At 37.1% G+C, this 22454-nt stretch overlaps 1 protein-coding gene across 8 annotated transcripts in view; it reads left to right on the plus strand.

The window, feature by feature from the left end:
• Positions 1-22454, plus strand: part of PCLO (piccolo presynaptic cytomatrix protein) — a 330682-nt gene that overhangs the window by 148993 nt on the left and 159235 nt on the right. For all 8 annotated transcript variants that reach the window (XM_040665411.2, XM_040665421.2, XM_040665430.2 and 5 more), the window contains 2 exon segments: positions 3659-8720; positions 9098-11103. In XM_040665411.2, the coding sequence (XP_040521345.1) occupies positions 3659-8720; positions 9098-11103 (7068 nt within the window).

Genomic DNA, 22454 nt, shown 5'->3' on the forward strand with positions numbered 1-22454 from the left:
TTTTCTGCAACAGAATGTAATCCATTATTATTCTTCTATAAATCTTGCTGACATATAAATAATTTTAAAAACTGACATGACTTTTTTTACATCGCAGTTTTCGTTTAAAAGAGCTCTAATTTCATATGATAACCAATTGAACATTGTTAAGTAAGTTAGATATCATCTATTTTCAAATAAGCAAAAACTTCTGTTGTAAAATAGTTTTATGAGGCATTGTCACCATCATTTTAGAAATGTCACTGGAATTGGAGGAATACATCCAATATTAGATCATGTTTGTCATTAGCACAAGTTGAAGAGGTTGCATCACCAACAAACGTGTTTTTCTTCCTTTTTGATTCAGATACACTTTTCATTCATTTTCCATTCCCTAAAAGCTATTAAATATATGTACAATCCTTAGAAATGTTGTTTCCTCAACAGTTTGTTGTTTGCCTAAAAATCTTATGTTTGATACAAGTTGTTTACAAGTTTGTTGATATCTTCACGTATGTGATGGCCAATCCTATCCAAATAGATCACTGGTCATTGAAGAACAGATAAAGTTAATGACAATATCCTTTATCTCAGAATGCCTGAAGGAGGGAAAAATGCACAAAGACCAAAGCTCGCTTCTCATAAATTGCATCAAATTACCACAAAACATGATGTGCAAGATAATTCTTGCATCAGACAACTCTACATATAAAAATGATATAAAATATATTCATATCATAATAGCCTTGTAAAGAAAGCTGGATTTTCTTGTCACATTTATTCTTAGGGAAGTCCCTAACTACTGTAGAACTTTTTCTTCTCCTTACTGAACAAATAGCAGTTTTTTCCACCATTCAGTATCTTACGATTTATAGCAGTGATGTTATAGCATACACTGGGGTTCATCAACAGGGCAGGGAATGGCAGCACTCAGTTCCATCTCATCCTGTTTGGTCATTGAGTAGATATTACACATTGGACACGTACATAATGTTACTCTCTCAGATTAGGAGAATGGCTAAGGTTGTTCCATGCCCACTTGCCTGTTTATTTCTGAAATTTACTTTTTTTACATGTTTTGTCTCATATGATTCTTAAGTCAGTTTATCACTTCATCTCTCTGCGGAGTTCTCATAGACTCACTTTCCCTGCTTGGGCACAGTCTGTCCATCAACTCCTAGGGGACTTTCTAAGCTTGAACGAAGCTAATCTAAATTGATGACATGCATAATTGGGTATGTCTTTGCAAGTATAAATGTATTAGAAGCCAAATAATAATTGCTGAAATTGTAATGGGGGTATGATATTTCTAGATAAAAAAATCATTTGTTTTTAAATGACAATATATTTTTAGAAAACGTATTCCAATAAGTGTCCCTTAAAAATTATTCTCTAATAACAGGAGTAAAGATATAAAGACAAGTTTTAAAGAAAAAAAAAAAAAAAAAAAGAAAAGAAAAGCTTCTAAGTATGCTTCATTTTTTTACCTGATAGGAAGGGTATGTACTATTCTACCTGTATGGGTTGAAGAATATCCAAAAGTACCTTTTTCATAATAATGAGTTCTGAAGTGTTTAAGCCGTGATGGCTTCCCAGAGTTGTTTGGAGTGCTATTGGAGTTTTGTTCTTGTTTATGTATTAAACACAGCTTTATCACTAGAGTTGTCCTTAGAAATATTTGTTGTCAAGTCTAGTTTTTAAATGCAACGATTTTTGCTCTGGTATCAGATACTTGGATTTATTATATTGGGTTCAGTATTGTTAAGAACTGATGTGGTTTCTATCCAAGGTAATATCTGATTTTGTTAAGTTTGTAATAAATCATTTTTCCAAAATGGAGGTTACTTAACTAGATATTGATGAGTAGATTAATTTAATCTTATTGATAGTGGTTTTAGTGGACGATTATGTGCACAGTGACATGCCTGGCAAGAATAGGTACTTTAACTGTAAATTAAATAATGAAAAAAATGGACGGCTTTTAAAAAATAAAATAATTGACAATAACAAATATTTGTTTTATGATATTTTGTCCTTAAATGTAATTTTAGTGTGAATAAACATTTCAAAATACTAAAAAATTGACAGCAACTAAACATAAGAGTGAATGTACCTACAAACGATCATTAAGCACTGTCATGACTTTTTTGTATCTGTTCCACAGTATTTTCTTTTAAATGCAGCATAATGCCATTAATGCTGATAAGTCACACATTTAAATAAATTGTTAGGTCTACTTCAGAAATCATTGACTTAGATTAACAAAATAGATAAATAATCACAGAATCATCATAGAACCATAGAATGGCTGAGGTTGAAGAAGACATTAAAGGTCATCTAGTTCCAACCCCGTGTTATACTTGGAATTGCTAGTCACTGAATCAGGCTGCCCATAGCCCCATCCAACTTGGCCTTGAATGCTTCCAGAGATGGCACATCCACAGCTTCTCTGGGCAACTTGTTCCAGTGCCTCACCACCCTGATAATACCTGAGTAGTAAAACAAATACTGAGATCACATCATATTATTAAAATCAGGAGACTCGGGATGCTTGTTGCCAAATTACTATTGGAGATGGAGACGCTTGTTGGCTATGATGACAGCTAAGATAAGCTGTCATTTGGAAACAGAGCTAATTTGTTAGCTGGGTGAGGAGATTCTTTCAATAAGTAGAGTATTTCATAGCTGTGAGATATTAGGAGGCATTTCACATCTAGGAGAAGGGAAACTGGTGTGAAAATATTTGTTGTAGGATATTCTTGGTGTTTTGTTATCTAAAGGATATGACATGCGAATGACAGGTGCTTGTCATTCAGAGTGGTATAAAAGGATCTGAAACTAGGTTAATGACTAAGGGTATTTAATTAGGATTAAGTAGGAAAGTATTGGTTACAATGTTCTGTTGCATATGCCTGCCTTGTTTTCTTCCTTATTTCCTTTGATCAATAGCTGTCTGTCTTGCTTCCATCATATACAATTATACTTCCCTAGCAGGAGCTTACCTCTTACAAATGTACTGAGAAACTTGTTTTTAATGAGTTGTTGAGAAAATGTTTGTACACGTATGGGGACATTCCAGACCATGTTAACTCATGCTTCAGTACTCTGTGTATTCTTATGTTACAGTGTGTAACACTTCAGAAAAATGAAACCAAAGCTCCAAAATTTGAGAAGATTCACATATTTCTAGGGAACTGTAAAAGATTAAGTAGGCAAAGTAAGGAGTAGACCCCAGAAATACTGCAGGCTGTTTGGTAAGCTATATTAATATCTAGAACTCTGTAGGCAATTTTGAAACATAAGTAATTAAATATTAATTTAAATTAGCCAATAAAAAAAATGTCCCATGCACATATGAACAAACGATAGACTATCACTAGATAGGATTCTGAAAGCAATTAACTACTCTATTTGCTTTTTATTTGCATTTAAAATTTTACAACTGATAATATCATTTACTGATGTGGAAAATCAGGCAAAGCATAGTTAAATGTTAGCATAGTTAATGGCATTGCAAAGCAGAATTAGTGTTTAGTTATTTACGATTTAATTTGACTTAAAATTTTGCATCTGGGACTTTAGCTCATTTTTTAGAAAAAAACACACATATGTAATTGCTTGGAGACATAAAGAATTTTTATATAAGTATATACACACCCATATGTATTTATTTTTTTAGGAAAAGGAGGATGACAAATCAGACACATCAAGCTCTCAGCAACAGAAAAGTCCACAAGGTCTGAGTGACACCGGGTATTCTTCTGATGGGATATCGAGTTCACTTGGTGAAATTCCAAGTCATATCCCCAGTGATGAAAAGGACTTACCCAGAGAACCTAGTCAAAAAGACACTATTTCACAAGAAAGTCCACCGAGCCCCTCAGATCTAGCTAAATTAGAAAGTACTGTCCTTTCTATTTTGGAAGCTCAGGCAAGTACACTTACTGATGAAAAATCTGTGAAAAGGAAAGAACTTTATGAAACATACAGTGAACAGACAAAGGATCAGCATAAAACAAAGCCTTTGCCAGTCACTCCAGAGTCTTACAGTTCTGATGAGGAAGACTTAGAAGCTATTCAAGAAGGTGAAAGAACCATTGCAGCAGATAGCAAAGGAGGTGCTTCATCCCAAACTGACTACAAGGAAGAAGATGGAGGAAATGACACACCAGCAAGAAGACAACGCTATGATTCTGTGGAAGACAGCAGTGAGAGTGAAAACTCACCTGTACCAAGGAGAAAGAGAAGAGCTAGTGTTGGTTCTTCAAGTAGTGATGAGTACAAACGAGATGACAGTCAGGGATCTGGTGATGAGGAAGACTTCATTAGAAAACAAATTATAGAGATGAGTGCTGATGAAGATGCCTCAGGTTCTGAAGATGATGAATTCATTAGAAATCAACTCAAAGAGATCAGTGTAACTGAAAGTCAAAAGAAAGAAGAAGTGAAAAGCAAAGCCAAAGGAACAGCAGGAAAACATAGGAGAATGGCACGGAAAAGTAGCGCAGGTTATGATGAGGATGCAGGGAGACGACATTCATGGCATGATGATGATGATGAGACTTTTGATGAAAGCCCAGAGCCAAAATACAGGGAAACAAAAAGTCAAGATGGTGAAGAACTTGCTATAAGTGGAGGAGGAGGCCTTCGGCGTTTCAAAACAATCGAATTAAACAGTACAATAACAAGCAAATATTCTGAGACACCTGAACAACAGAAGGGTATTTTGTACTTTGATGAAGAGCCTGAGCTAGAGATGGAGAGTCTTACAGATTCACCTGAAGATAGATCTAGAGGAGAAGGGTCTTCTAGTTTACATGCTTCTAGTTTCACACCAGGTACATCACCTACTTCAGTATCATCACTTGATGAAGACAGTGACAGCAGTCCTAGTCACAAAAAACTGGGAGGGGAGAGCAAACAGCAGCGCAAAGCTAGACATCGGTCTCATGGTCCTCTTCTTCCAACTATTGAAGATTCTTCAGAAGAAGAAGAATTACGGGAAGAAGAAGAACTGCTAAAGGAACAAGAGAAACAGCGTGAGTTAGAACAGCAACAAAGAAAAAGTTCTAGCAAAAAATCTAAAAAGGACAAGGATGAACTGAGAGCTCAGAGAAGAAGAGAACGCCCAAAGACTCCTCCAAGTAATCTTTCTCCCATTGAAGATGCCTCTCCAACAGAAGAATTGCGACAGGCAGCAGAAATGGAAGAGCTGCACAGATCTTCCTGTTCGGAGTACTCACCTAGTATTGAATCAGATCCTGAAGGATTTGAAATCAGCCCAGAAAAAATAATAGAAGTACAAAAAGTTTACAAATTGCCTACTGCTGTCTCTCTATACTCACCAACAGATGAAAAACTAATTGGAGCCCTAAAAGAGGAAAGTGGTCAAAAGACACTGAAAAGCGCTGAAGAGGTATATGAGGAAATGATTCATAAGACCCACAAGTCCAAGTCTTTTCAAATTGCGAGTGAAAAAGATGAAGTATTTGAAAAAGAGTCTTTATATGGTGGAATGCTGATAGAGGATTACATTTATGAGTCTTTAATAGAGGATACTTACAATGGAACTGTTGATACTAATCTTGCAATGAGACAAGATGAGAGTAATGAATATATACAGCAGAGAGGAAAAGAGAAAAAAATAAGGGCTTCAGAACAGATCTATGATGAACCACAGAAAATTACTGATCTACAGGAAGACTATTATAGTGTAGAGCCTTTATGTTCAATTGTGCCTCAAGAAGATATTGTTTCTAGCTCTTATATTATTCCAGAAAGTCATGAAATAGTTGTATTAGACAGCACAGTAACTTCCACCACTGAAGAAAAGCAGTTGTTAGATGCAGAAGCTGCTTATGAAGAGCTTATGAAAAAGCAAAGAATGCAGCTAACTCCTGGGTCCAGTCCAACACAGCCAACTTCAGATCTTGCTCCTACATCTGATATGAAGGTATCTAGTATTGGAGAAATAGCGGATAGTACATCTTTAACGTCAAGCACCACTTCAGCAATCTCAGATGTATCATCTCTCAGTAGCATAGCACTTTCTATTCCAGATGTTAAAATAACACAGCATTTTACAGCAGAGGAAATTGAAGATGAATACTTAACAGATTATGCTAGAGAAATTCAAGAAATAATTTCTCATGAAACATCGATGTTGACATATTCTGAGGTATCAGAAGGTGCTGCATCAATTTTACCTTCTGATACAGCTTCCTTAACATCGTCTACATCTTCTGTTTGTACCACAGACAGTTCATCACCTATAGACAGTGCAACCACAGGTTATGTAGATACATCAGATGCTGTAAGTAAACTAGTAGATTCTGAAGACATAATAGCCCAAGTTCCCTTTACATCTACAGAAGAGTACTCTGAAGTGAGCATGCCTTATGAATCTGTTGCCGGAGCCACTACAAAGCCAGCTATAGCCTCAGATATGGATACTGTGCATCAAGCTGCAGTTTGTTTGCCTGAAACTGCACCTTCAGTATTCACAACTACAGTTATAAAACCCAAGCAATATGCATCTGATACCATTACTTATGATATCTCCACGGCAGAAAAGGATGCAGCTAGAAAAATGAAAAGTACAGTAGAGACTGGCATTATCAAAATTCATCATGAAGATTCACACAAAGAATTGAGTCTTGATATGACAAGGATTAACTTGACTGGTGCTACATCTGAGCAACCACCCCTATGTGTAGCATCAGTTTCAGTTAAAGAGCCAGCATCAGAAACACCTGCTGTACCTACACCCAGAGTTGTAAGTAAGACCAGCACGGTCTCCATGCCTTCCTCAGCTCCTGCTCTAACATCCAAAGTATTTTCACTTTTTAGAAGCTCTTCTTTGGATTCTCCTGCACAACCTTCTCCACCCTCACCTCCTCCACCACCACCACCTCCTCCTCCGCCATTACCTCCACCTATTTTACCCAAACCTGCCATTTACCCCAAAAAGAAGTCACAGATTCAGGCTCCCATGGCAACAGCTCCCACGGCAGTACCTTTAGTCACAAGTGTTGCTACACTGGAATCCGCAGCTGTATTAAAGAATCATGTGGTACCTGTCACAAAAACATATACCCCAACACCACCTCCTGTACCACCCAAGCCGTCCTCCATTCCAGCAGGGCTTGTTTTCAGTCACAGGCCTACTGAAGTAACTAAACCTCCAATTGCTCCTAAACCAGCAGTTCCTCCACTCCCTATAGCTGTTCATAAGCCAGCTGAAACACAGCCAAAACCAATAGGTTTGTCATTGACGTCAAGTATGACTCTGAATTTGGTCTCTTCAGCTGAATACAAAATAGCATCTCCCACATCCCCTTTGTCTCCACACTCTAACAAATCTTCACCAAGGTTGACAAAACCCTCACAGGAAACCTATGTTGTCATCACATTGCCATCTGAGCCTGGAACTCCCACAGAAGCTATCACTAGTCAGGCTGTTACCAGCTGGCCTTTAGAAGCACCTTCTAAAGAACAGATTCCCCAGCCTATGCAACCAATTTTTACTTCATCCATGAAAGCTGTGGAAATTCAAAGTATGGCAGATCAGAGTATGTATATTACAGGTGCTTTGCAAACTATTCCTATCACCACACAATCAACTTTTGAAAAAGTACCTAGTTCAAAATCAGAAGCAGTAACAACAGAGGTAGCCAAGACCACAGCATCTGTAGTGAAGCGCCCAGTGCCCAGTGTTGGTTTAGGCAGTGTCACTATTACTATACCTCCAGAGCCAATATATATATCAGATCAACCCAGGTATAGGGAGAATGGAAGATTCCATCCTTTGGGTGATGTCATTGATCTTCGCACTTTAACTAAGGTGGATATTGAAATGAGAGACAGCTGTATGGATCTGTCTGCTGTTTCCATGGATGCTAGAAGGCAAATGCCCACAAGTGATACATCTGGGAGACCAGTAAGTACTGTTCAGCCAGCTATAATAAATCTTAGTACTGCATGTGTTGCAGATCCTTCTCTGTCTATAGTCACTGAGACAGTAGCTGTCATGACCTGCACTGCCACTGTAAGCTACTCTGCCAGCACAGACAGCCTTGTGGATCTGGGACATGCAATGACAACTCCACTACAGCTAACAACATCAAAACATTTTGAGCCTGCATACAGAGTAACAAGCAGCCAGCCCTTCCCTGTAAGTAGAGATGAAGTGCCAATAAATTTATCCCTAGGTACTTCAGCACATGCAGTGACATGGGCTGCTACAAAGCCTGTTACTGTACCACCCGTTAGTGTCACAAATGGCTGGACTGATCTCTCCACTTCTCAGGAGCCAATGGAGATTGGAGCAGTTGACCTCAGCACTACAAAATCTCACAGAACAGTTGTAACAATGGATGAAACTACTTCAGGTATCATAACTACAGTAATAGAAGATGATGAAAAGCCTGTGGACCTGACTGCCGGGAGAAGAGCCGTCTGCTGTGACATGGTTTATAAACTGCCGTTTGGTAGAAGCTGTACAGCACAGCAACCTCCAACTACACTTCCTGAGGATCGCTTTGGTTACAGGGATGACCACTATCAATATGATCGTTCAGGGTCATATGGCTACCGAGGAATGGGAGGTATGAAACCATCTATGTCTGACACAAATTTATCAGAAGCTGGACTGTTTGCATATAAAAGCAAGAATAGCTTTGATTATCAAGTTGGGGCAACTGATGCAGCAGTAGATCTTACTTCTGGAAGAGTTACTTCAGGTCAGTATGACACAGCTGCAGATCTTTCTTTGAAATATGATTATGATGTTCCTCACCTCATTTCAGGATGATTTTTTATATATTATTATTTTTCCCCTTCTGTTGTTTTGTTTTCTTTTGGACATTGTGACAAACTATTCTGGATTACACGTGTATTTCATTTCTTCATTTTACATATGTGTTTTGCACAGAGGTGCCTGCATGTGCCTGCATGTTCAGAAATGCTGTTTCCTTCACATCTAAAATAGATCAATAGCCTGAAGATTTGCATGTGGTTTCCCCTTCCCATTTAATTCATCAAGATGAGATGACTATCAGAGTCCACTGAGCAGCATTCTTTTGTGGGACTGGACTGTAACTTTGCCCTGTAATTTCAGGTGAGGTTATGGATTACTCAAGCAAGACCACTGGTCCTTACCCAGAGACTCGACAGGTAATTTCTGGCATCGGGATCAGTACACCACAATATTCCCAAGCAAGAATGGTATCATCCCTCAGTTCCCCATTCGGTGCTGGAAGTGTTTTAAGATCATCCAATGGTGTTGTATATTCTTCAGTAGCAACTCCAATCCCATCTACATTTGCCATCACTACACAACCTGGTTCTATTTTCAGTACAACAGTCAGAGATTTACCTACTCTCCAAACAATTGACTCAGTGCCCTCATTATCAACTTTGCAACAGAATCAACCACTTCCAAGATCATACAGTTTCTTGACAACAATGGCAGCTGAAAAAGATGCAAGTACTACCCTTGATATTGAGACAGGCTTACCACCTCTTACTCTAGAATCTATTGCCACTGAGCCAACCAACCTAATACCTGCTACAGCATCTGAAGTTTATACGGATGTAATTGAAGATGAGGTTGCTCTTATCATTGCCCCTGAGGAAGGCAAGCAGCAGCAGCTTGATTTGGAGCGTGAACTTCTTGAACTTGAGAAAATTAAGCAACAACGCTTTGCTGAAGAGCTGGAATGGGAACGTCAGGAAATTCAAAGGTTTAGGGAACAAGAGAAGTTTATGGTGCAAAAAAAGCTTGAGGAGCTGCAATCCATGAAACATCATCTCTTATTTCAGCAAGAGGAAGAACGGCAAGCTCAGTATATGATGAGACAAGAGACATTAGCCCAGCAGCAGTTGCAACTTGAACAATTCCAACAACTTCAACAACAGCTCCACCAACAGTTAGAAGAACAAAAAATTCGACAAATATATCAGTATGGTTATGACCCTTCAGGAACAGGCTCTCCACAAACAACGACAGATCAAGCCCTTTTGGAAGGACAATATGCAACCGCAGAAAATGGCCAGTTTTGGCCTACTGATGATGCAACCACTACAGCTTCAGGAGTGCTGGGTATTGAAATTCCACAAAGCCAAACATGGTATACTGTTCAGTCAGATGGCATTACCCAATACATACCTAGATCTGGTATCCTAAGCTCTGTTTCAGAAATGTCTCTGAAAGATATTGATGTTAGAGAGGAGAAGCAATTGAAAAAGAGAAGTTCTATGCCAAAATTACGTGGTCCCTATGAGGAACTGGAAGAGTCTCTAGAAGAAGAGCCCAGGTGCTACAAAAAGATAGTGGACAGTGGAGTACAAACCGATGATGAAGACGGAGCAGACAGAGGTTACACAAACAGGAGACGGAGAACTAAGAAGAGTGTTGATACAAGTGTCCAGACAGATGATGAAGATCAAGATGAATGGGATCTTTCTAGCAGATCTAGAAGAAAGCCTCGTGTAGGGAAATACAGTGAGAGTACCACAGAGGCAGACAAAGCCAAACAGTTCTCCAAAGTGTCTAGTATTGCAGTTCAGACAGTAGCAGAGATTTCAGTACAAACAGAACCTGTAGGAACAATAAGAACACCTTCAATCAGGGCTCGATTGGATGCTAAGGTTGAAATCATAAAACACATTTCAGCTCCCGAAAAGACATATAAAGGAGAAAGTTTGGGGTGTCAAACAGAGACAGAGTCAGACACTCAGAGTCCCCAGTATTTGTCAGCTTCATCCCCTCAGAAAGATAAAAAACGCCCGACACCATTAGAAATAGGCTATTCATCTCACCTTCGTCCGGACTCCACTCTGCAGGTAGTCCCTTCCCCTCCTAAATCTCCCAAAGTTCTGTATTCACCCATTTCACCTGTTTCACCAAGCAAAGTTATAGAGTCAGCATTTGTACCCTATGAAAAATCCATCACTGATGACATCAGCCCTCAGAAGATGCTCCATGCTGACATTGCCAAGGTTCCTCCATCAAGCCCAAAGGCAGCAAAGATGATGCAGCGCTCTATGTCTGATCCTAAACCCCTGAGTCCCACAGCAGAAGACAGTTCCAGAGCTCAGTTTCAGTACACTGAGGGTTTCATGGTAAGATGTATTTGTTTTCTTTTTTTTTTTTTTCCTTTTTTTTTTCAGTATTCAATTCTACAGCTGACTTTATTATAGCATGAGGGCTGATGCACTCATTAGTAGTGCCTATGTATGTAGTCCTTTTCAACATCTTGCTGAAAAGTCCCAAGGAATGTCTGATGACTAAGACAAGGCTAGTTGAGTCATTGCTTTGCCTGGAAATAGTAGAACTGATATCACAGTCTTAGTGAGATTCAGGAAAAAGTAAACAACAAATATTTGTTCAAAATTTGAATGGTTCTTTATGTTTTAAATAGTACTTAACTGCCAATAAAAAAGTTACTAGCAATTAGTAGAAAATGAGAAACATTTTCTTTATTAGTAATACAACTCCCAGCTCATGTGGCGTGGTTTGTAGTGTATTTACACTGGAATTACTGCATATGCCTTCTGAGACAGCTGGCACCAGATTTGTAATTTCATGATTTTGCTGCCACTTTTGACCCGTGTGGGTTTTTTGGCCATTTGTGATTCTGTGGGTAATCTTATGTCCCAGGGTGTATGTACATCTTTTACTTCTTCCAAACTGAAGGTTTTCAGACCACAAATAGTTGTTGTTTTTTTGTTTTTTTTTTTTCCCTGTTTGTTTGTTTGGTTGGTTGGTTTGGTTTGTTTTTGGGTTGAAAGGATTATCAAGAAGTTATGCAAGTGCTGGAGGCTGTTTCTTACAAGGTGTACTGGTTTTAGTTGGGATAGAGACAGTTTTGAATAATAAAGAACAGCCATTATAAATTTTCTATTTCTACAGTATTCTTTCTCCTTGAGAAGTAAGATTTCTGATCTGGGAATCAATCCATTGTTAATGAATGAGAGCAAGTAGTGTTGTTTAACAACAACAAAAAACAAACAAACAAACAAAAAAAAAACACTCATAATTTAACATGTTCTTGGCTGTCCTTTTGTCTGAGTCCATTCTATCAATTGTAGGGTCAGTATCTAATTTGTAAGAGCTCTAGGAGAACTGCCATTTGACTTCTGTAATTTTTGTCTTTTATGTTCCATTGTCTGTGAATACATAAGTGAGTCTGTAGTACAGACTGAATGGAATAAAGTAGGTTTGTCCTTCTGTGTTTGGTATTTTGTAGTGACCAGGTTTGTCTGGTTATACCCTACAAGAACCTCACTGTAAGTAGTTTCTACAGGTTTACATATTTGTTCAGACATTAAGTACTTCCTGTGGTATCACTGCTTAAAACCATTATTTGAAGTTTGAAGGGAAAACTGTAGTCTTGGCATCGGTAGTCCGTATAAACATCGTTCCCTAATATAGGATTAAAAGCATGAGAAACAGTAGCACAAACACTCCTTTCATGTAGAACAGCACCTTGTTGGAGAGTAATTGTAATACTGTAAAATAATTGGCAGTGCAGTGAAACTATTACTGAGGACGAATGATTCACTTCACTTTTTTTATAGATGCATATAGATGTAATATGGATTGTATTCTTTATACAGTGATGGATGATGATTTTTTAGAAGTGTTTATGCTGGAGTTTGAGCACGTACAGTATTCATTAATGAAGAAACAAAAATCTTGCTTTCATTACTTACCCACATGATTGTTACCATTTTGCTCTGATACCAAACAGTAATGAACTGTACTGTTTATACTACTACACAGTCATCAAGCAGAATATAGTCCAGGTCTCAAAGTACTTACAATCTAAATCAGTGAGATGGACATTTTTCTGGAACTTGAACTGCAAGTTGACTAATGCAAGGAAAGTAAAAATCTTCCATGTTTTTAAAGTGGACTGCACTAACGGTGCATTATGGCATGTAGTGGGGAAGCTGCTCTGCAAGCCTCCCATGGCCATCATGGCAGCTTTCAGTCCTGATGTTATGTCAAGCACTAAGTGTGTTTGCCCTTCTCTGATACAGGCTCTTACATTCAGTTAGCTTAGGCTGGAATTAGTTGAAAAATAAGGTAGCAGAAGTTATACATAATAAAAAGAATACTTAGGAAGATTCAGAAAGTAATCTAATGATATAATCAGCATCTAGAAATGTGGACATAATTTGCTTTGGCTTTATCTTTGTGAGTTTCAGTTCTTAATTACTCAATCCAGTTGTACTGGGAAGGGAGGATCTCCATTTTCCAGAAGACTTCCAGTATTCTTTCCAGTATAACTATGATTTTTGATACCAACTAAGAACCTGGTGTTAGAACTTAGCATCTCAGAAGTACAGGAAGAAGTGGACAGTGTTTTCTTCTTTTATGCCTTAATATTCTTACTCAAAAATTCCTCCTGATAATATATGCATAATGGCACTGTTGAGAAAGTATAAACCTTGATGACATTTTTTTCTACTGCAAATTTATGTTCTTACAACATGCTGTTGTTATACTGAAGTCTAAATACAAGATTATTTGTGGATAGTCTTAATAAGTCTGAAATGAAAATGTTTCATCAACATTTAAGTATTTTTGGGCTGCAACTGGCTTTTTGATTGTTTGTTTGTTTTGTTTGTTTTGTGTTGTGTTTTTTTTTTTAATTATTTTGCATAATCCAGTTGCCATTTGTAAGTTCTCTGTTCCCTTTTGTGCCTGTTCAGTGGAGAGCACCTAATTGCCTGCTTGTAAAAAGGGAAAGGCAGAGAGAATCAGATACATCAGTCAAAACAATGAAGTTCAGTGCAGAAAAACTTGTGAAACAGTTCACTTAGAAGAAGAAGGTAGTGCTGAATGTAAAGAAAGAAAATGGAAATGAAAGACGGTATTTCTCTACCTAAGGAGATTTTTTTTTTTGTGGATGAATATCCCATTACATTTTTAATAGTTCTTGTTTCAGAATTATGTCTTTGTCTCCATTTATAAACACTGTAGGTGAAAAGGGTGTTCATGTGATGTGGTCATATGCATGTTTCACAGACATAATTTTGTGGCAGCTTATAAAAAAAAGGTTTACCTTTATGCAGTCAGTGAGCCTAAAAGGGTAGGAATAAAATAGTCTCATTTTAAGGATTACAGTAAAATGACACTTTGTTCTCTAGGTAATGCACTTTCATCATTCATATCCTTCTTCCACTGAAAAATATATTTATTATAATATTACAAGGAAAAGATTATGGAGACTGAATATAATGATAAAATGGTATCTCTACTTTTTACATCTGTAATTTTATGTTCTTTAATGTTGCTTTTGTAGGAAATTATGACATTCTGTCCAGCCCAGTAGAACTGAAAGACTGAGAAATAATCTGTCTGTTAATTATCTAATGATAAATATCCAATGCTTTCAGTGACAGCACATTTAATGTCAAGATAGCAAGTTATGCATTTACATTTTACTTCGCTGTTTACAGTGGCCATGGCTTCTGTGAACACTAGAATGAACATAGATGGTGGATTCTTATTAATCCTAAAGTAAAAGAATTGCTATGCTTTTTGCTTACTTTAGTCGCTCTTAGGGAGTGCAGTTCTGCAAGTAACCAAGTGTAGCTGTGTCAAGGAAAAATTGTGAGATACAGGTTGCCAGTAACAAAGTAGAGTCATGGAAGCCACCCATATAGAATTGTTTCTATGCAAAAATACCCATTTTGCTCTTTTATGAGTTTTGTGCCACTTGAGCTCTCAGTAGTAGTGAGCTCCCCAGTGCTATCTTTGAGACTGCCCTGGAGTCTTGTTTGGGCATCCAGAGTGTGGTGTGTTTCTCTGAGGGCATGAAGTCCTTCGAGAGCTTAAATTCAAATTAAGCCATTCAGCAGCAACAAAAAATTGAGTACCTGACCAGTTTAATAAAGAAATAGCTTTATGCCAGTGCATCATATAATCAAGTCACATGCCAGTCAGTCAACTTTGGCACTTGTACACATTGCATCTGAGTAATCAAAGATGGATGTTGTCTGCATTTCGCCTTTAGATGTAAAATGCCTGCTCAACTGAATTGAAGCAAGTGACAGAAGATCTTGCAGATGAACTGTCATACTTACACAACATCTACAGCTAAGCAGTGCATAAAACCTCAGAAGAAGTGTTTGTATTACTGAAACTAATGCAAATATGCATCTGTCAATGGCGTACCAGCTTCAGGGTATAAATCATGTCTGTAAGCATCCACAGCTTGAATGAATTCTAAAGAGAGTTAACAATTTTCTTGAATTTTTCATCAGATGTTAGTTGCTGCAACTGTAAGGCATATATAATTCAATTCTATATACTACAGTACAAAAGACAACAATTTCAAGAAAAATCCCAAAAGATTGTTTATTTATTTAAATAAAAATTGCAGAACTTAATCTATTGCTATTTTAAGAGCAGAAGTGATTATTTTAATACTGATTTCAAAAATATCTTTTTTTTTAATTGAAATAACAGAAACAAAGAACATTTATCTGTATTTTGTCTTCTAGAGTATTGCTAACTGATTTTAAAAATACAAAGCAAGATGTCTGAAAGTGTTGGCTCAAATCTATAGCACCTCATAATATAAATAGGTAATAAACGTAAAAGTAAATTACTGTAAATATTGTTCTGTATAACTGCTTTCATCATTTTAAAATCAAGTTAATGGAATTTACCCTATTAACTTTTCCCTTCTGTACCATGACATTTCTGCCTTGACCATGATACTGTAACTACAACGTAATTTGTCATTTTCATCACTAACAACTTTACTTAATGGTTTGGATAAATCCTTACTGAATGTCACATTTAGGTGAGCTGTATCTATTTTGAATCATGATGTTAACATTTTATATTTGATATCATTTGATATTTTCAATTTCAAAGAACATGAGTTTAGCTGTTTTCTTCTTCAGAAATAAAGATTAGGACTTTAGTGATTAGAGCTGTCTGTTACTATGTTAGATGTGCTGTGTATCTGGGTGCTGGAAAAGGGAAACAAGGTAGTGGCTCCCAGTAGAATTAAAAGCTTCCATATATCACATCCATATGTTTTGCTCATCTGTGCAGGACTAAAGTGATCACCAGATCAGTATGCCAGTGAAAGATGTTCTGCTTGGGTGAACAAGCAGATAAATGAACAAAGATAAAGAGCAGGAATAGTTGCATGGGGAAGTTTATATTTACCTTTATCAGGAACATGGAATAGGAGCCTTTCTTAGCATCATGCTAGAATTTCAGGTAACCAGGTTTCTGCCCTCACTGAAGCCCAGAACACTGGTGTTTCTGTTGGTTTCTTGTTGACTGTTCTTAGAACCAATTAAAAGGAGTTAGCAGTTTATTATAGCTCTTATATTCATTTTAGTGATCTGTGAGGTATGTCACATGGTTGTAATTGCAAAAGACTTAATTTGGTGACTTAATTTTCTGCTTTAGTCTTATGATCTGGTCCAGAAAAAAAGATAGAACATTTTCTTTTCTTTAAAAAATCAGCTTTCAATATAACAGCCATTACCTTGTGCAGAAACAGCTGGTATTTGGGCTTAAGGTATAGAAGAACACTAAGTGAAGAATCACCTTTGGCTGTATGATGGAAGACTATCCTAGATTTAAAGTACAAAGATTTTTCTTTATTTCAGGAAATCTAAGTGACATCTCCAGGATGTGGTTTAATGAAACTCTTCTTGCACTGGTAGCAACTGATTCTTCATCTTGGCCATGTGTACACCTGGGTGTCTGACACTGACTGACAGTCTGACACTGTCCTGATTTGAATGATTCCTATATTTACATGCAGTTTATTGGTGTCAGCCTGACAATACATTAAAATATATAGTGATAGATTAAGTCAATGTGTCTGGTTAAGCACATGGTTTCCTATATCTCTGAAGGGTGTCCCACAGCTACATATGCGGCTGCTTCATTAGTCATGGACAGATCTTATTTTGAGTTTGAATTCAGGCCAGCAATCCAGAGAAGATGTAAATGTACCCACTAAATTCCTTTTGTTCTTTTGTGCCTCCGTTGGGCTCATGCTAACCGCAGGGGAAAAAAACACAACATGATCTGGGTTTCTGTGTCATCATAATATTACAGACTGGTTTGGATTGGAAGAAACTTTTAAGATCATCTAGTTCAAACACCCCTGCTATAGAGAGGGACACCTCCCTCTAGACCAGGTTGCTCAAAGCCCCATCCAGCCTGGCTTTGAATGCTTCCAGGGATGGGGCATCCACAACCTTTCTGGGCAACCTGTTCCAGTGTCTCACCACCCTCACAGTAAAGAATTTCTTCCTAATATCTAATCTAATTCTGCCCTCTTCCAGTTTAAAGTCATTTCCCATTGTCCTGTTGCTACACGCCCTTATAAAAAGTCCCTCCCCAGCTATCGTTTAGGCCCCTTTCATGTACTAGAAGGCTGCTATAATATCCACCTGGAGCCTGCTCTTCTCTAGGCTGAAGAGCCCCAGCTCTCTCAGTATTTCTCCATAGATGAGATGTTCCAGCCCTCTGATCATCTCTTTGGGCTTCCTCTGGACCCTCTCTCCTATTATCCCTTATAAGGCAGTTTTCTTCTTTCTTACCCTTTGTTCATTTTTCCTCTGTCAAAGAAGAGAGATTAATAATTTACTTGTTATGCACCATTGGCATTCTTTCATCCATGAAGGTAATGGAGAGATAGTGCTCTGATTCTGCTTATCAGTGCATCAAGGACGTGGAAGAGACACTCACAGCCTCATCATTCCTATGCTTTTGAACCAAAATCACAACACAGCGTGCAGACTGATCATCACTGATCAAAATGCATCACTCTTAGAAGTGACTATGTTGATGAATAGTGTTTAGTAGTTGGGAATTTGCTCTATCAAATGATGTTATTGTTCTCTCTCTATCTGTTATAGTAAATATGAGGCATTACTTTCAAAGCAATCTTCATTATTTTCAAAAGACCCAAAATCCCTCAGGAGCTCATGTGCCTGTTTTGCAGAAGTGACCTAAACACCTAGAATATTAAATATTACTGACTCTTCTTAATGAGACTTAGGTTCTGTAAACAGTTGAATTACTTTCAGAGTTTCCTGCTTCACACTCACATAACTTAATCTCTCTTCCTGTCTAGATTTTCCTTAAAAAGACATCTTCAAAGTAGCAGTGTCAGTTCAGTAGAGCAATGCAATGTTGGGGAGGGGGATGCAAAGGCCACTGACTCTTTCATTCCCCAGCACACCACTTCTCTTCTGCATTTCAAAACCATTCACTGGAACCTGAGTTGAAAAGTTAGTCTCTCACTCACATACAAAGACAGATCATGACAATCTTTTATCCCTGTATAAATTGTAAAATATCTATCTTTTTACACTTCAGCATTTCATTAGATTTAAGATTGCTTTTTTTTTTTACTGCAGGTTTGAAGTATTTACAGTTTAGAGATCTGTTAACATTTCAAGCTACTGCTTCCTTTGCTGTATTTAAATCTTTTGGAATAACCTTTCTGTGAATTAAATAAGCCATCTTTTTTTCCATCTGTCAGATTTTAAAACAGACAAGACTATTTCACCTTTGGTCAATATGCCATATATGCCTTGTTTTCTTAGGTGTCTTTAACTGGGTCATTCTGAATTGCCTGTTACTTTTAAATTAGTTGATTTCATACCTTCTATATTCAATACAGGGACACTCATGCATAGCAGAAAAAGATTTATGATATTCAATCTTTTTCTTTTCAAAGGAAACCCTTCATAATCTATTTTAAAGCATGAGATTTATGGCAGAGTTCACAAAGAACCTAGGCTTTCTGTCACTTGGACCTTTTCTTACCTGCTGACAGCTCATCCATCTCCCTGTTAGCCAGATCTCATTTACACATTAAAAAAGAACCCATGGCCACAATCCTCAATCTTTTATCTCCTATAAAAGACAAAGAAGAATAAAGATATTGTAATCCCTGCACTCATTTCCAGCTGACTTGGTTATCTACCCTCATGATTCCATTTTAGGAATTCTTTGAGTTTTGGGTGTAGGGAAAGACCAATATAATGTTCCCCGCTTTACAATAACAAATACTATATATATATAATATGTACGGCAGAATAAAACAGCCATAGAAGAGGGACAGAAGAGCATACACTGACCATTAAGCTTGAATTTACTTACCTCTGTTTTGCCTCAAACTCTTCTCTCTTGTCAAGCCATGGAATGCAGTAGTTTATCTGAATAGAAAGGAGGAGGATACCGTTTCTGCTAGTGTAATTGCCTGCTTATCTTAGATGGACAGGGACTAACCTGTCTGAACTCAAAAAGAGATTCTTTCACATATTCTGCTGACTAGTTTGACTTCTTGCATTTTATCTGTCCACTCTCTTAGGAGCAGCAATGACAAAAGCTCAGAAAATTTGTGCCGAGAAAATAAACATACATCCTCAGAAACTTTGACAGAAGACGAACTTCTATAAAAGCTTCCCTGCAAAGGAAGCACCGAGTGTGCCCTATTAGACAGACATTTGGTATATTAAAAGCAGAACAACAGATCACATTAGCTGATGCTAAAGCCTCTACAAGTATACCTTGTGCAGCTGGGGAATTTAACATTGGACTGGATTCAGCCTATGTTTTGATGTTGTCCAAATGGATTCATTGGTTTGGGCGGGTTTTCTCTACTGAGATTTGAACACATTTGAGATACTATTAGAGCAGAGATTCTCCAGAGCTTTCTCCAGAAGGTATCCAGTTTGCATGCACAAAAACCTCCCTGCAAACTTTCCCAATGTGCAATAATTAGAGAACATGGGATTTGCTTTTGTCAAAGTAGTAAACTAATACCTTCTCCAAAACTTCACCTCGTAACGTAATGCAAACTTGAATTCCAACACTTCATCCCTTAATATCATTAAGATATTTTTAAAAGTTTATTAAATATTGTCTTGGTCAGCCAAATGTGGTTAAATGTTACTTGGAAGTAATCCAAGACTGCCAAAAAAAAAAAAAAAAAAAAAAAAAAAGGATGATAGCTCATATGTTCTACTTGAAAATATCTGAAAAATACCTCAGCACATCCAAAACTAACGATCTGGTACTCACTCAAAATAAATAAATAAAATAAAATAAAATAAAATAAAATAAAATAAAATAAAATAAAGTACAGTAAAAATAGGGAAGGATGAAATAAGGCTAATCTTTAATGTCTAGGCTACAAGTGTGTTAACAGTGAAGAATGCATTACTAATGTTATAAACCATCACTCACAACTCTGGAGCTTTACATCTCATCTCTGGAAATACTTGCTAGATGTGTCTCTCTCTTGCTGTAAGTGCTACACCACCATTTGCGTTAATAACACCTAATAGTTATTTTTTTAAATTAATAAGACTTGCTTATGGCAGAACTGAACTTACGAGCTCTTCACCTTGGTCCTCATTCTCAAAATGTTTCTATTTTGACATTGATTTGCTAAGTAAATGTTTTTGTGTTAAAAAGTACTTATTAAAATAAATAACTGTATTTACAATTCTGAGTCAATGTGAGATTTTAATTGTAGGCATGTGGCTTACATATTAATGCTCAAAAATCCAATGTAAGTATTAGGAAATACTGGCAAAAAGTAGTTCTTTCTACTGCCCTTCTTTAATTTCTTCCTCCAGTATACCATTATCTATTTATAAGCTAATATTTAGCAATTACTATTTTTAATGGAACTGTACTTTCCATCTGCAAACTGTAAAGAGCTATCAGGTTAAATTGGTCACTGTCAAATTGGAAGGCAGCTTTAAATCGAGCAAACAAGATTTGGTCATAGACTTGACTCTTTAAAAATTTAATTGCATTTTAGATTGTGGAAAAAGCACTCACATATCATTTTCAGATCAATTCAGTACAGGAATCCCAATCACTTCGGAAAGCAGAATAGCAATTCTACACAGTGTTCCAAAATGAAATTCAGGAATGGTACAGACAATACAGTTAGAAAATTAAAATAAAATCAATCCATCACATTTCAGAAATATGACAATAATAGTACTAAAAAAAATCAAAATTCAGATATGACTTAAAGTATAAAATGCTTGGGCAAAAAGTGGAAATTTTCTTATATATAAAATATATCTGTCGTAATTGTTGTACCTTACTGAGTGCTTGGTAAGACTTCAGCAGTAATCCTACATGCTGTTTATATCAGCACCTTTTAACAGTTGGAGAGAAAAAAAAATCAGTTGAGCAAACGAGAAAGGACAAAAGATTTAGTAAACAAGGCCGTGGATGAGAGGCTGAAGGAACTGGCTGTGTTGATCTAGAAAGTAGAAGATCAAAGCTGGACAGGATAGCAGTCTTTCACTGCATTAAATAGAGCTATAGGTGAAACACCTACTAACCACTCTTCACGTACAATTGAAGTAGGAAAGGAATATCAATTTGTTTTATGGGATATTCAGTAGGTAAGAAGAAAAGCTTTCTAACTGCAATTACACAAATACTTTATAATCAAGATATTAACATGAGAGTGAATACTGGTAATAACATAAAGGGATAGCATACAGGGCTAATTACCTTTCCAACTCAGATATATCTTGAGCAGTATAAGTAATAGTATTAGCTTTAAAAATTGAATTAAAAAATTAAATACCACTTTCTTTAGTATTCATGGCTCTTGTTACATATTCATATCCACATCATTGCTGTTAATTTGTATTAATACAGCATTTTTTGCAGAGTCAAAGACCCCACTCAGTCATTTTGGGTCTCCTTCTTCAATTTCAGTGGTCTCCATGCTTCAATTCTTTATTTAGAAGATAAGAAGCGGAGATAAAGAAAATATGGCCGTAATGAAACAGCCAAAGTGATACGTGCCTTGTTCCATCTATTCCTTAGCTGAAGTGTCTTTTTTTCCTTTTTTTCCTGCATTTAGCATTCCTCTTTTTACATTTTTCTTCATTAGCCTGGATAGGCCAAGCACCTTCCAGTATGCATGACAGGAAATATCATGTTTCATGTTAGATACTGATGGTGTAAAATCACACCTAACATGATCTCTGTAGGTTTGGTAAGTACTTACAGTCCCTGCACATAGAATGAAGCTCCAAGATGGGTATTATAAGTATCTAGTTTGCTCAGTGCTGTGATGTCTAATTCAGACATTTAGAAACTCCAAATAGATGAGTAAGTCTGAAACACTGTCATAGGATATGGCTTAGACACATCTGTGAAGAACTGATGCAGAGCTTGAAATGTCTTTCTTGGTATTCCTTCTGTCCTTCTGTGTGAGAGTACAGATGAAGCCTGCCTTTTAGCTCTCCTCCGCCAGAACTTCTTGCCTGCTCACAAGCTGAATTTGGGTCTAGGCTCTGTTTCTGTTCACATTCCCCATCTGTCCATATCTTCTCTCTAATCTACTTGCAAAACCCTACTTCTGTTTCCCAGCCGTCCCCTCTTTGACACTTTCTCTCATCCTGTCTGAGTGGTTCCTGCTGAAGTG

This window comes from Gallus gallus, chromosome 1 (assembly GCF_016699485.2).
Source record: "Gallus gallus isolate bGalGal1 chromosome 1, bGalGal1.mat.broiler.GRCg7b, whole genome shotgun sequence".
Classification (NCBI taxonomy): Eukaryota; Metazoa; Chordata; class Aves; order Galliformes; family Phasianidae; genus Gallus; species Gallus gallus.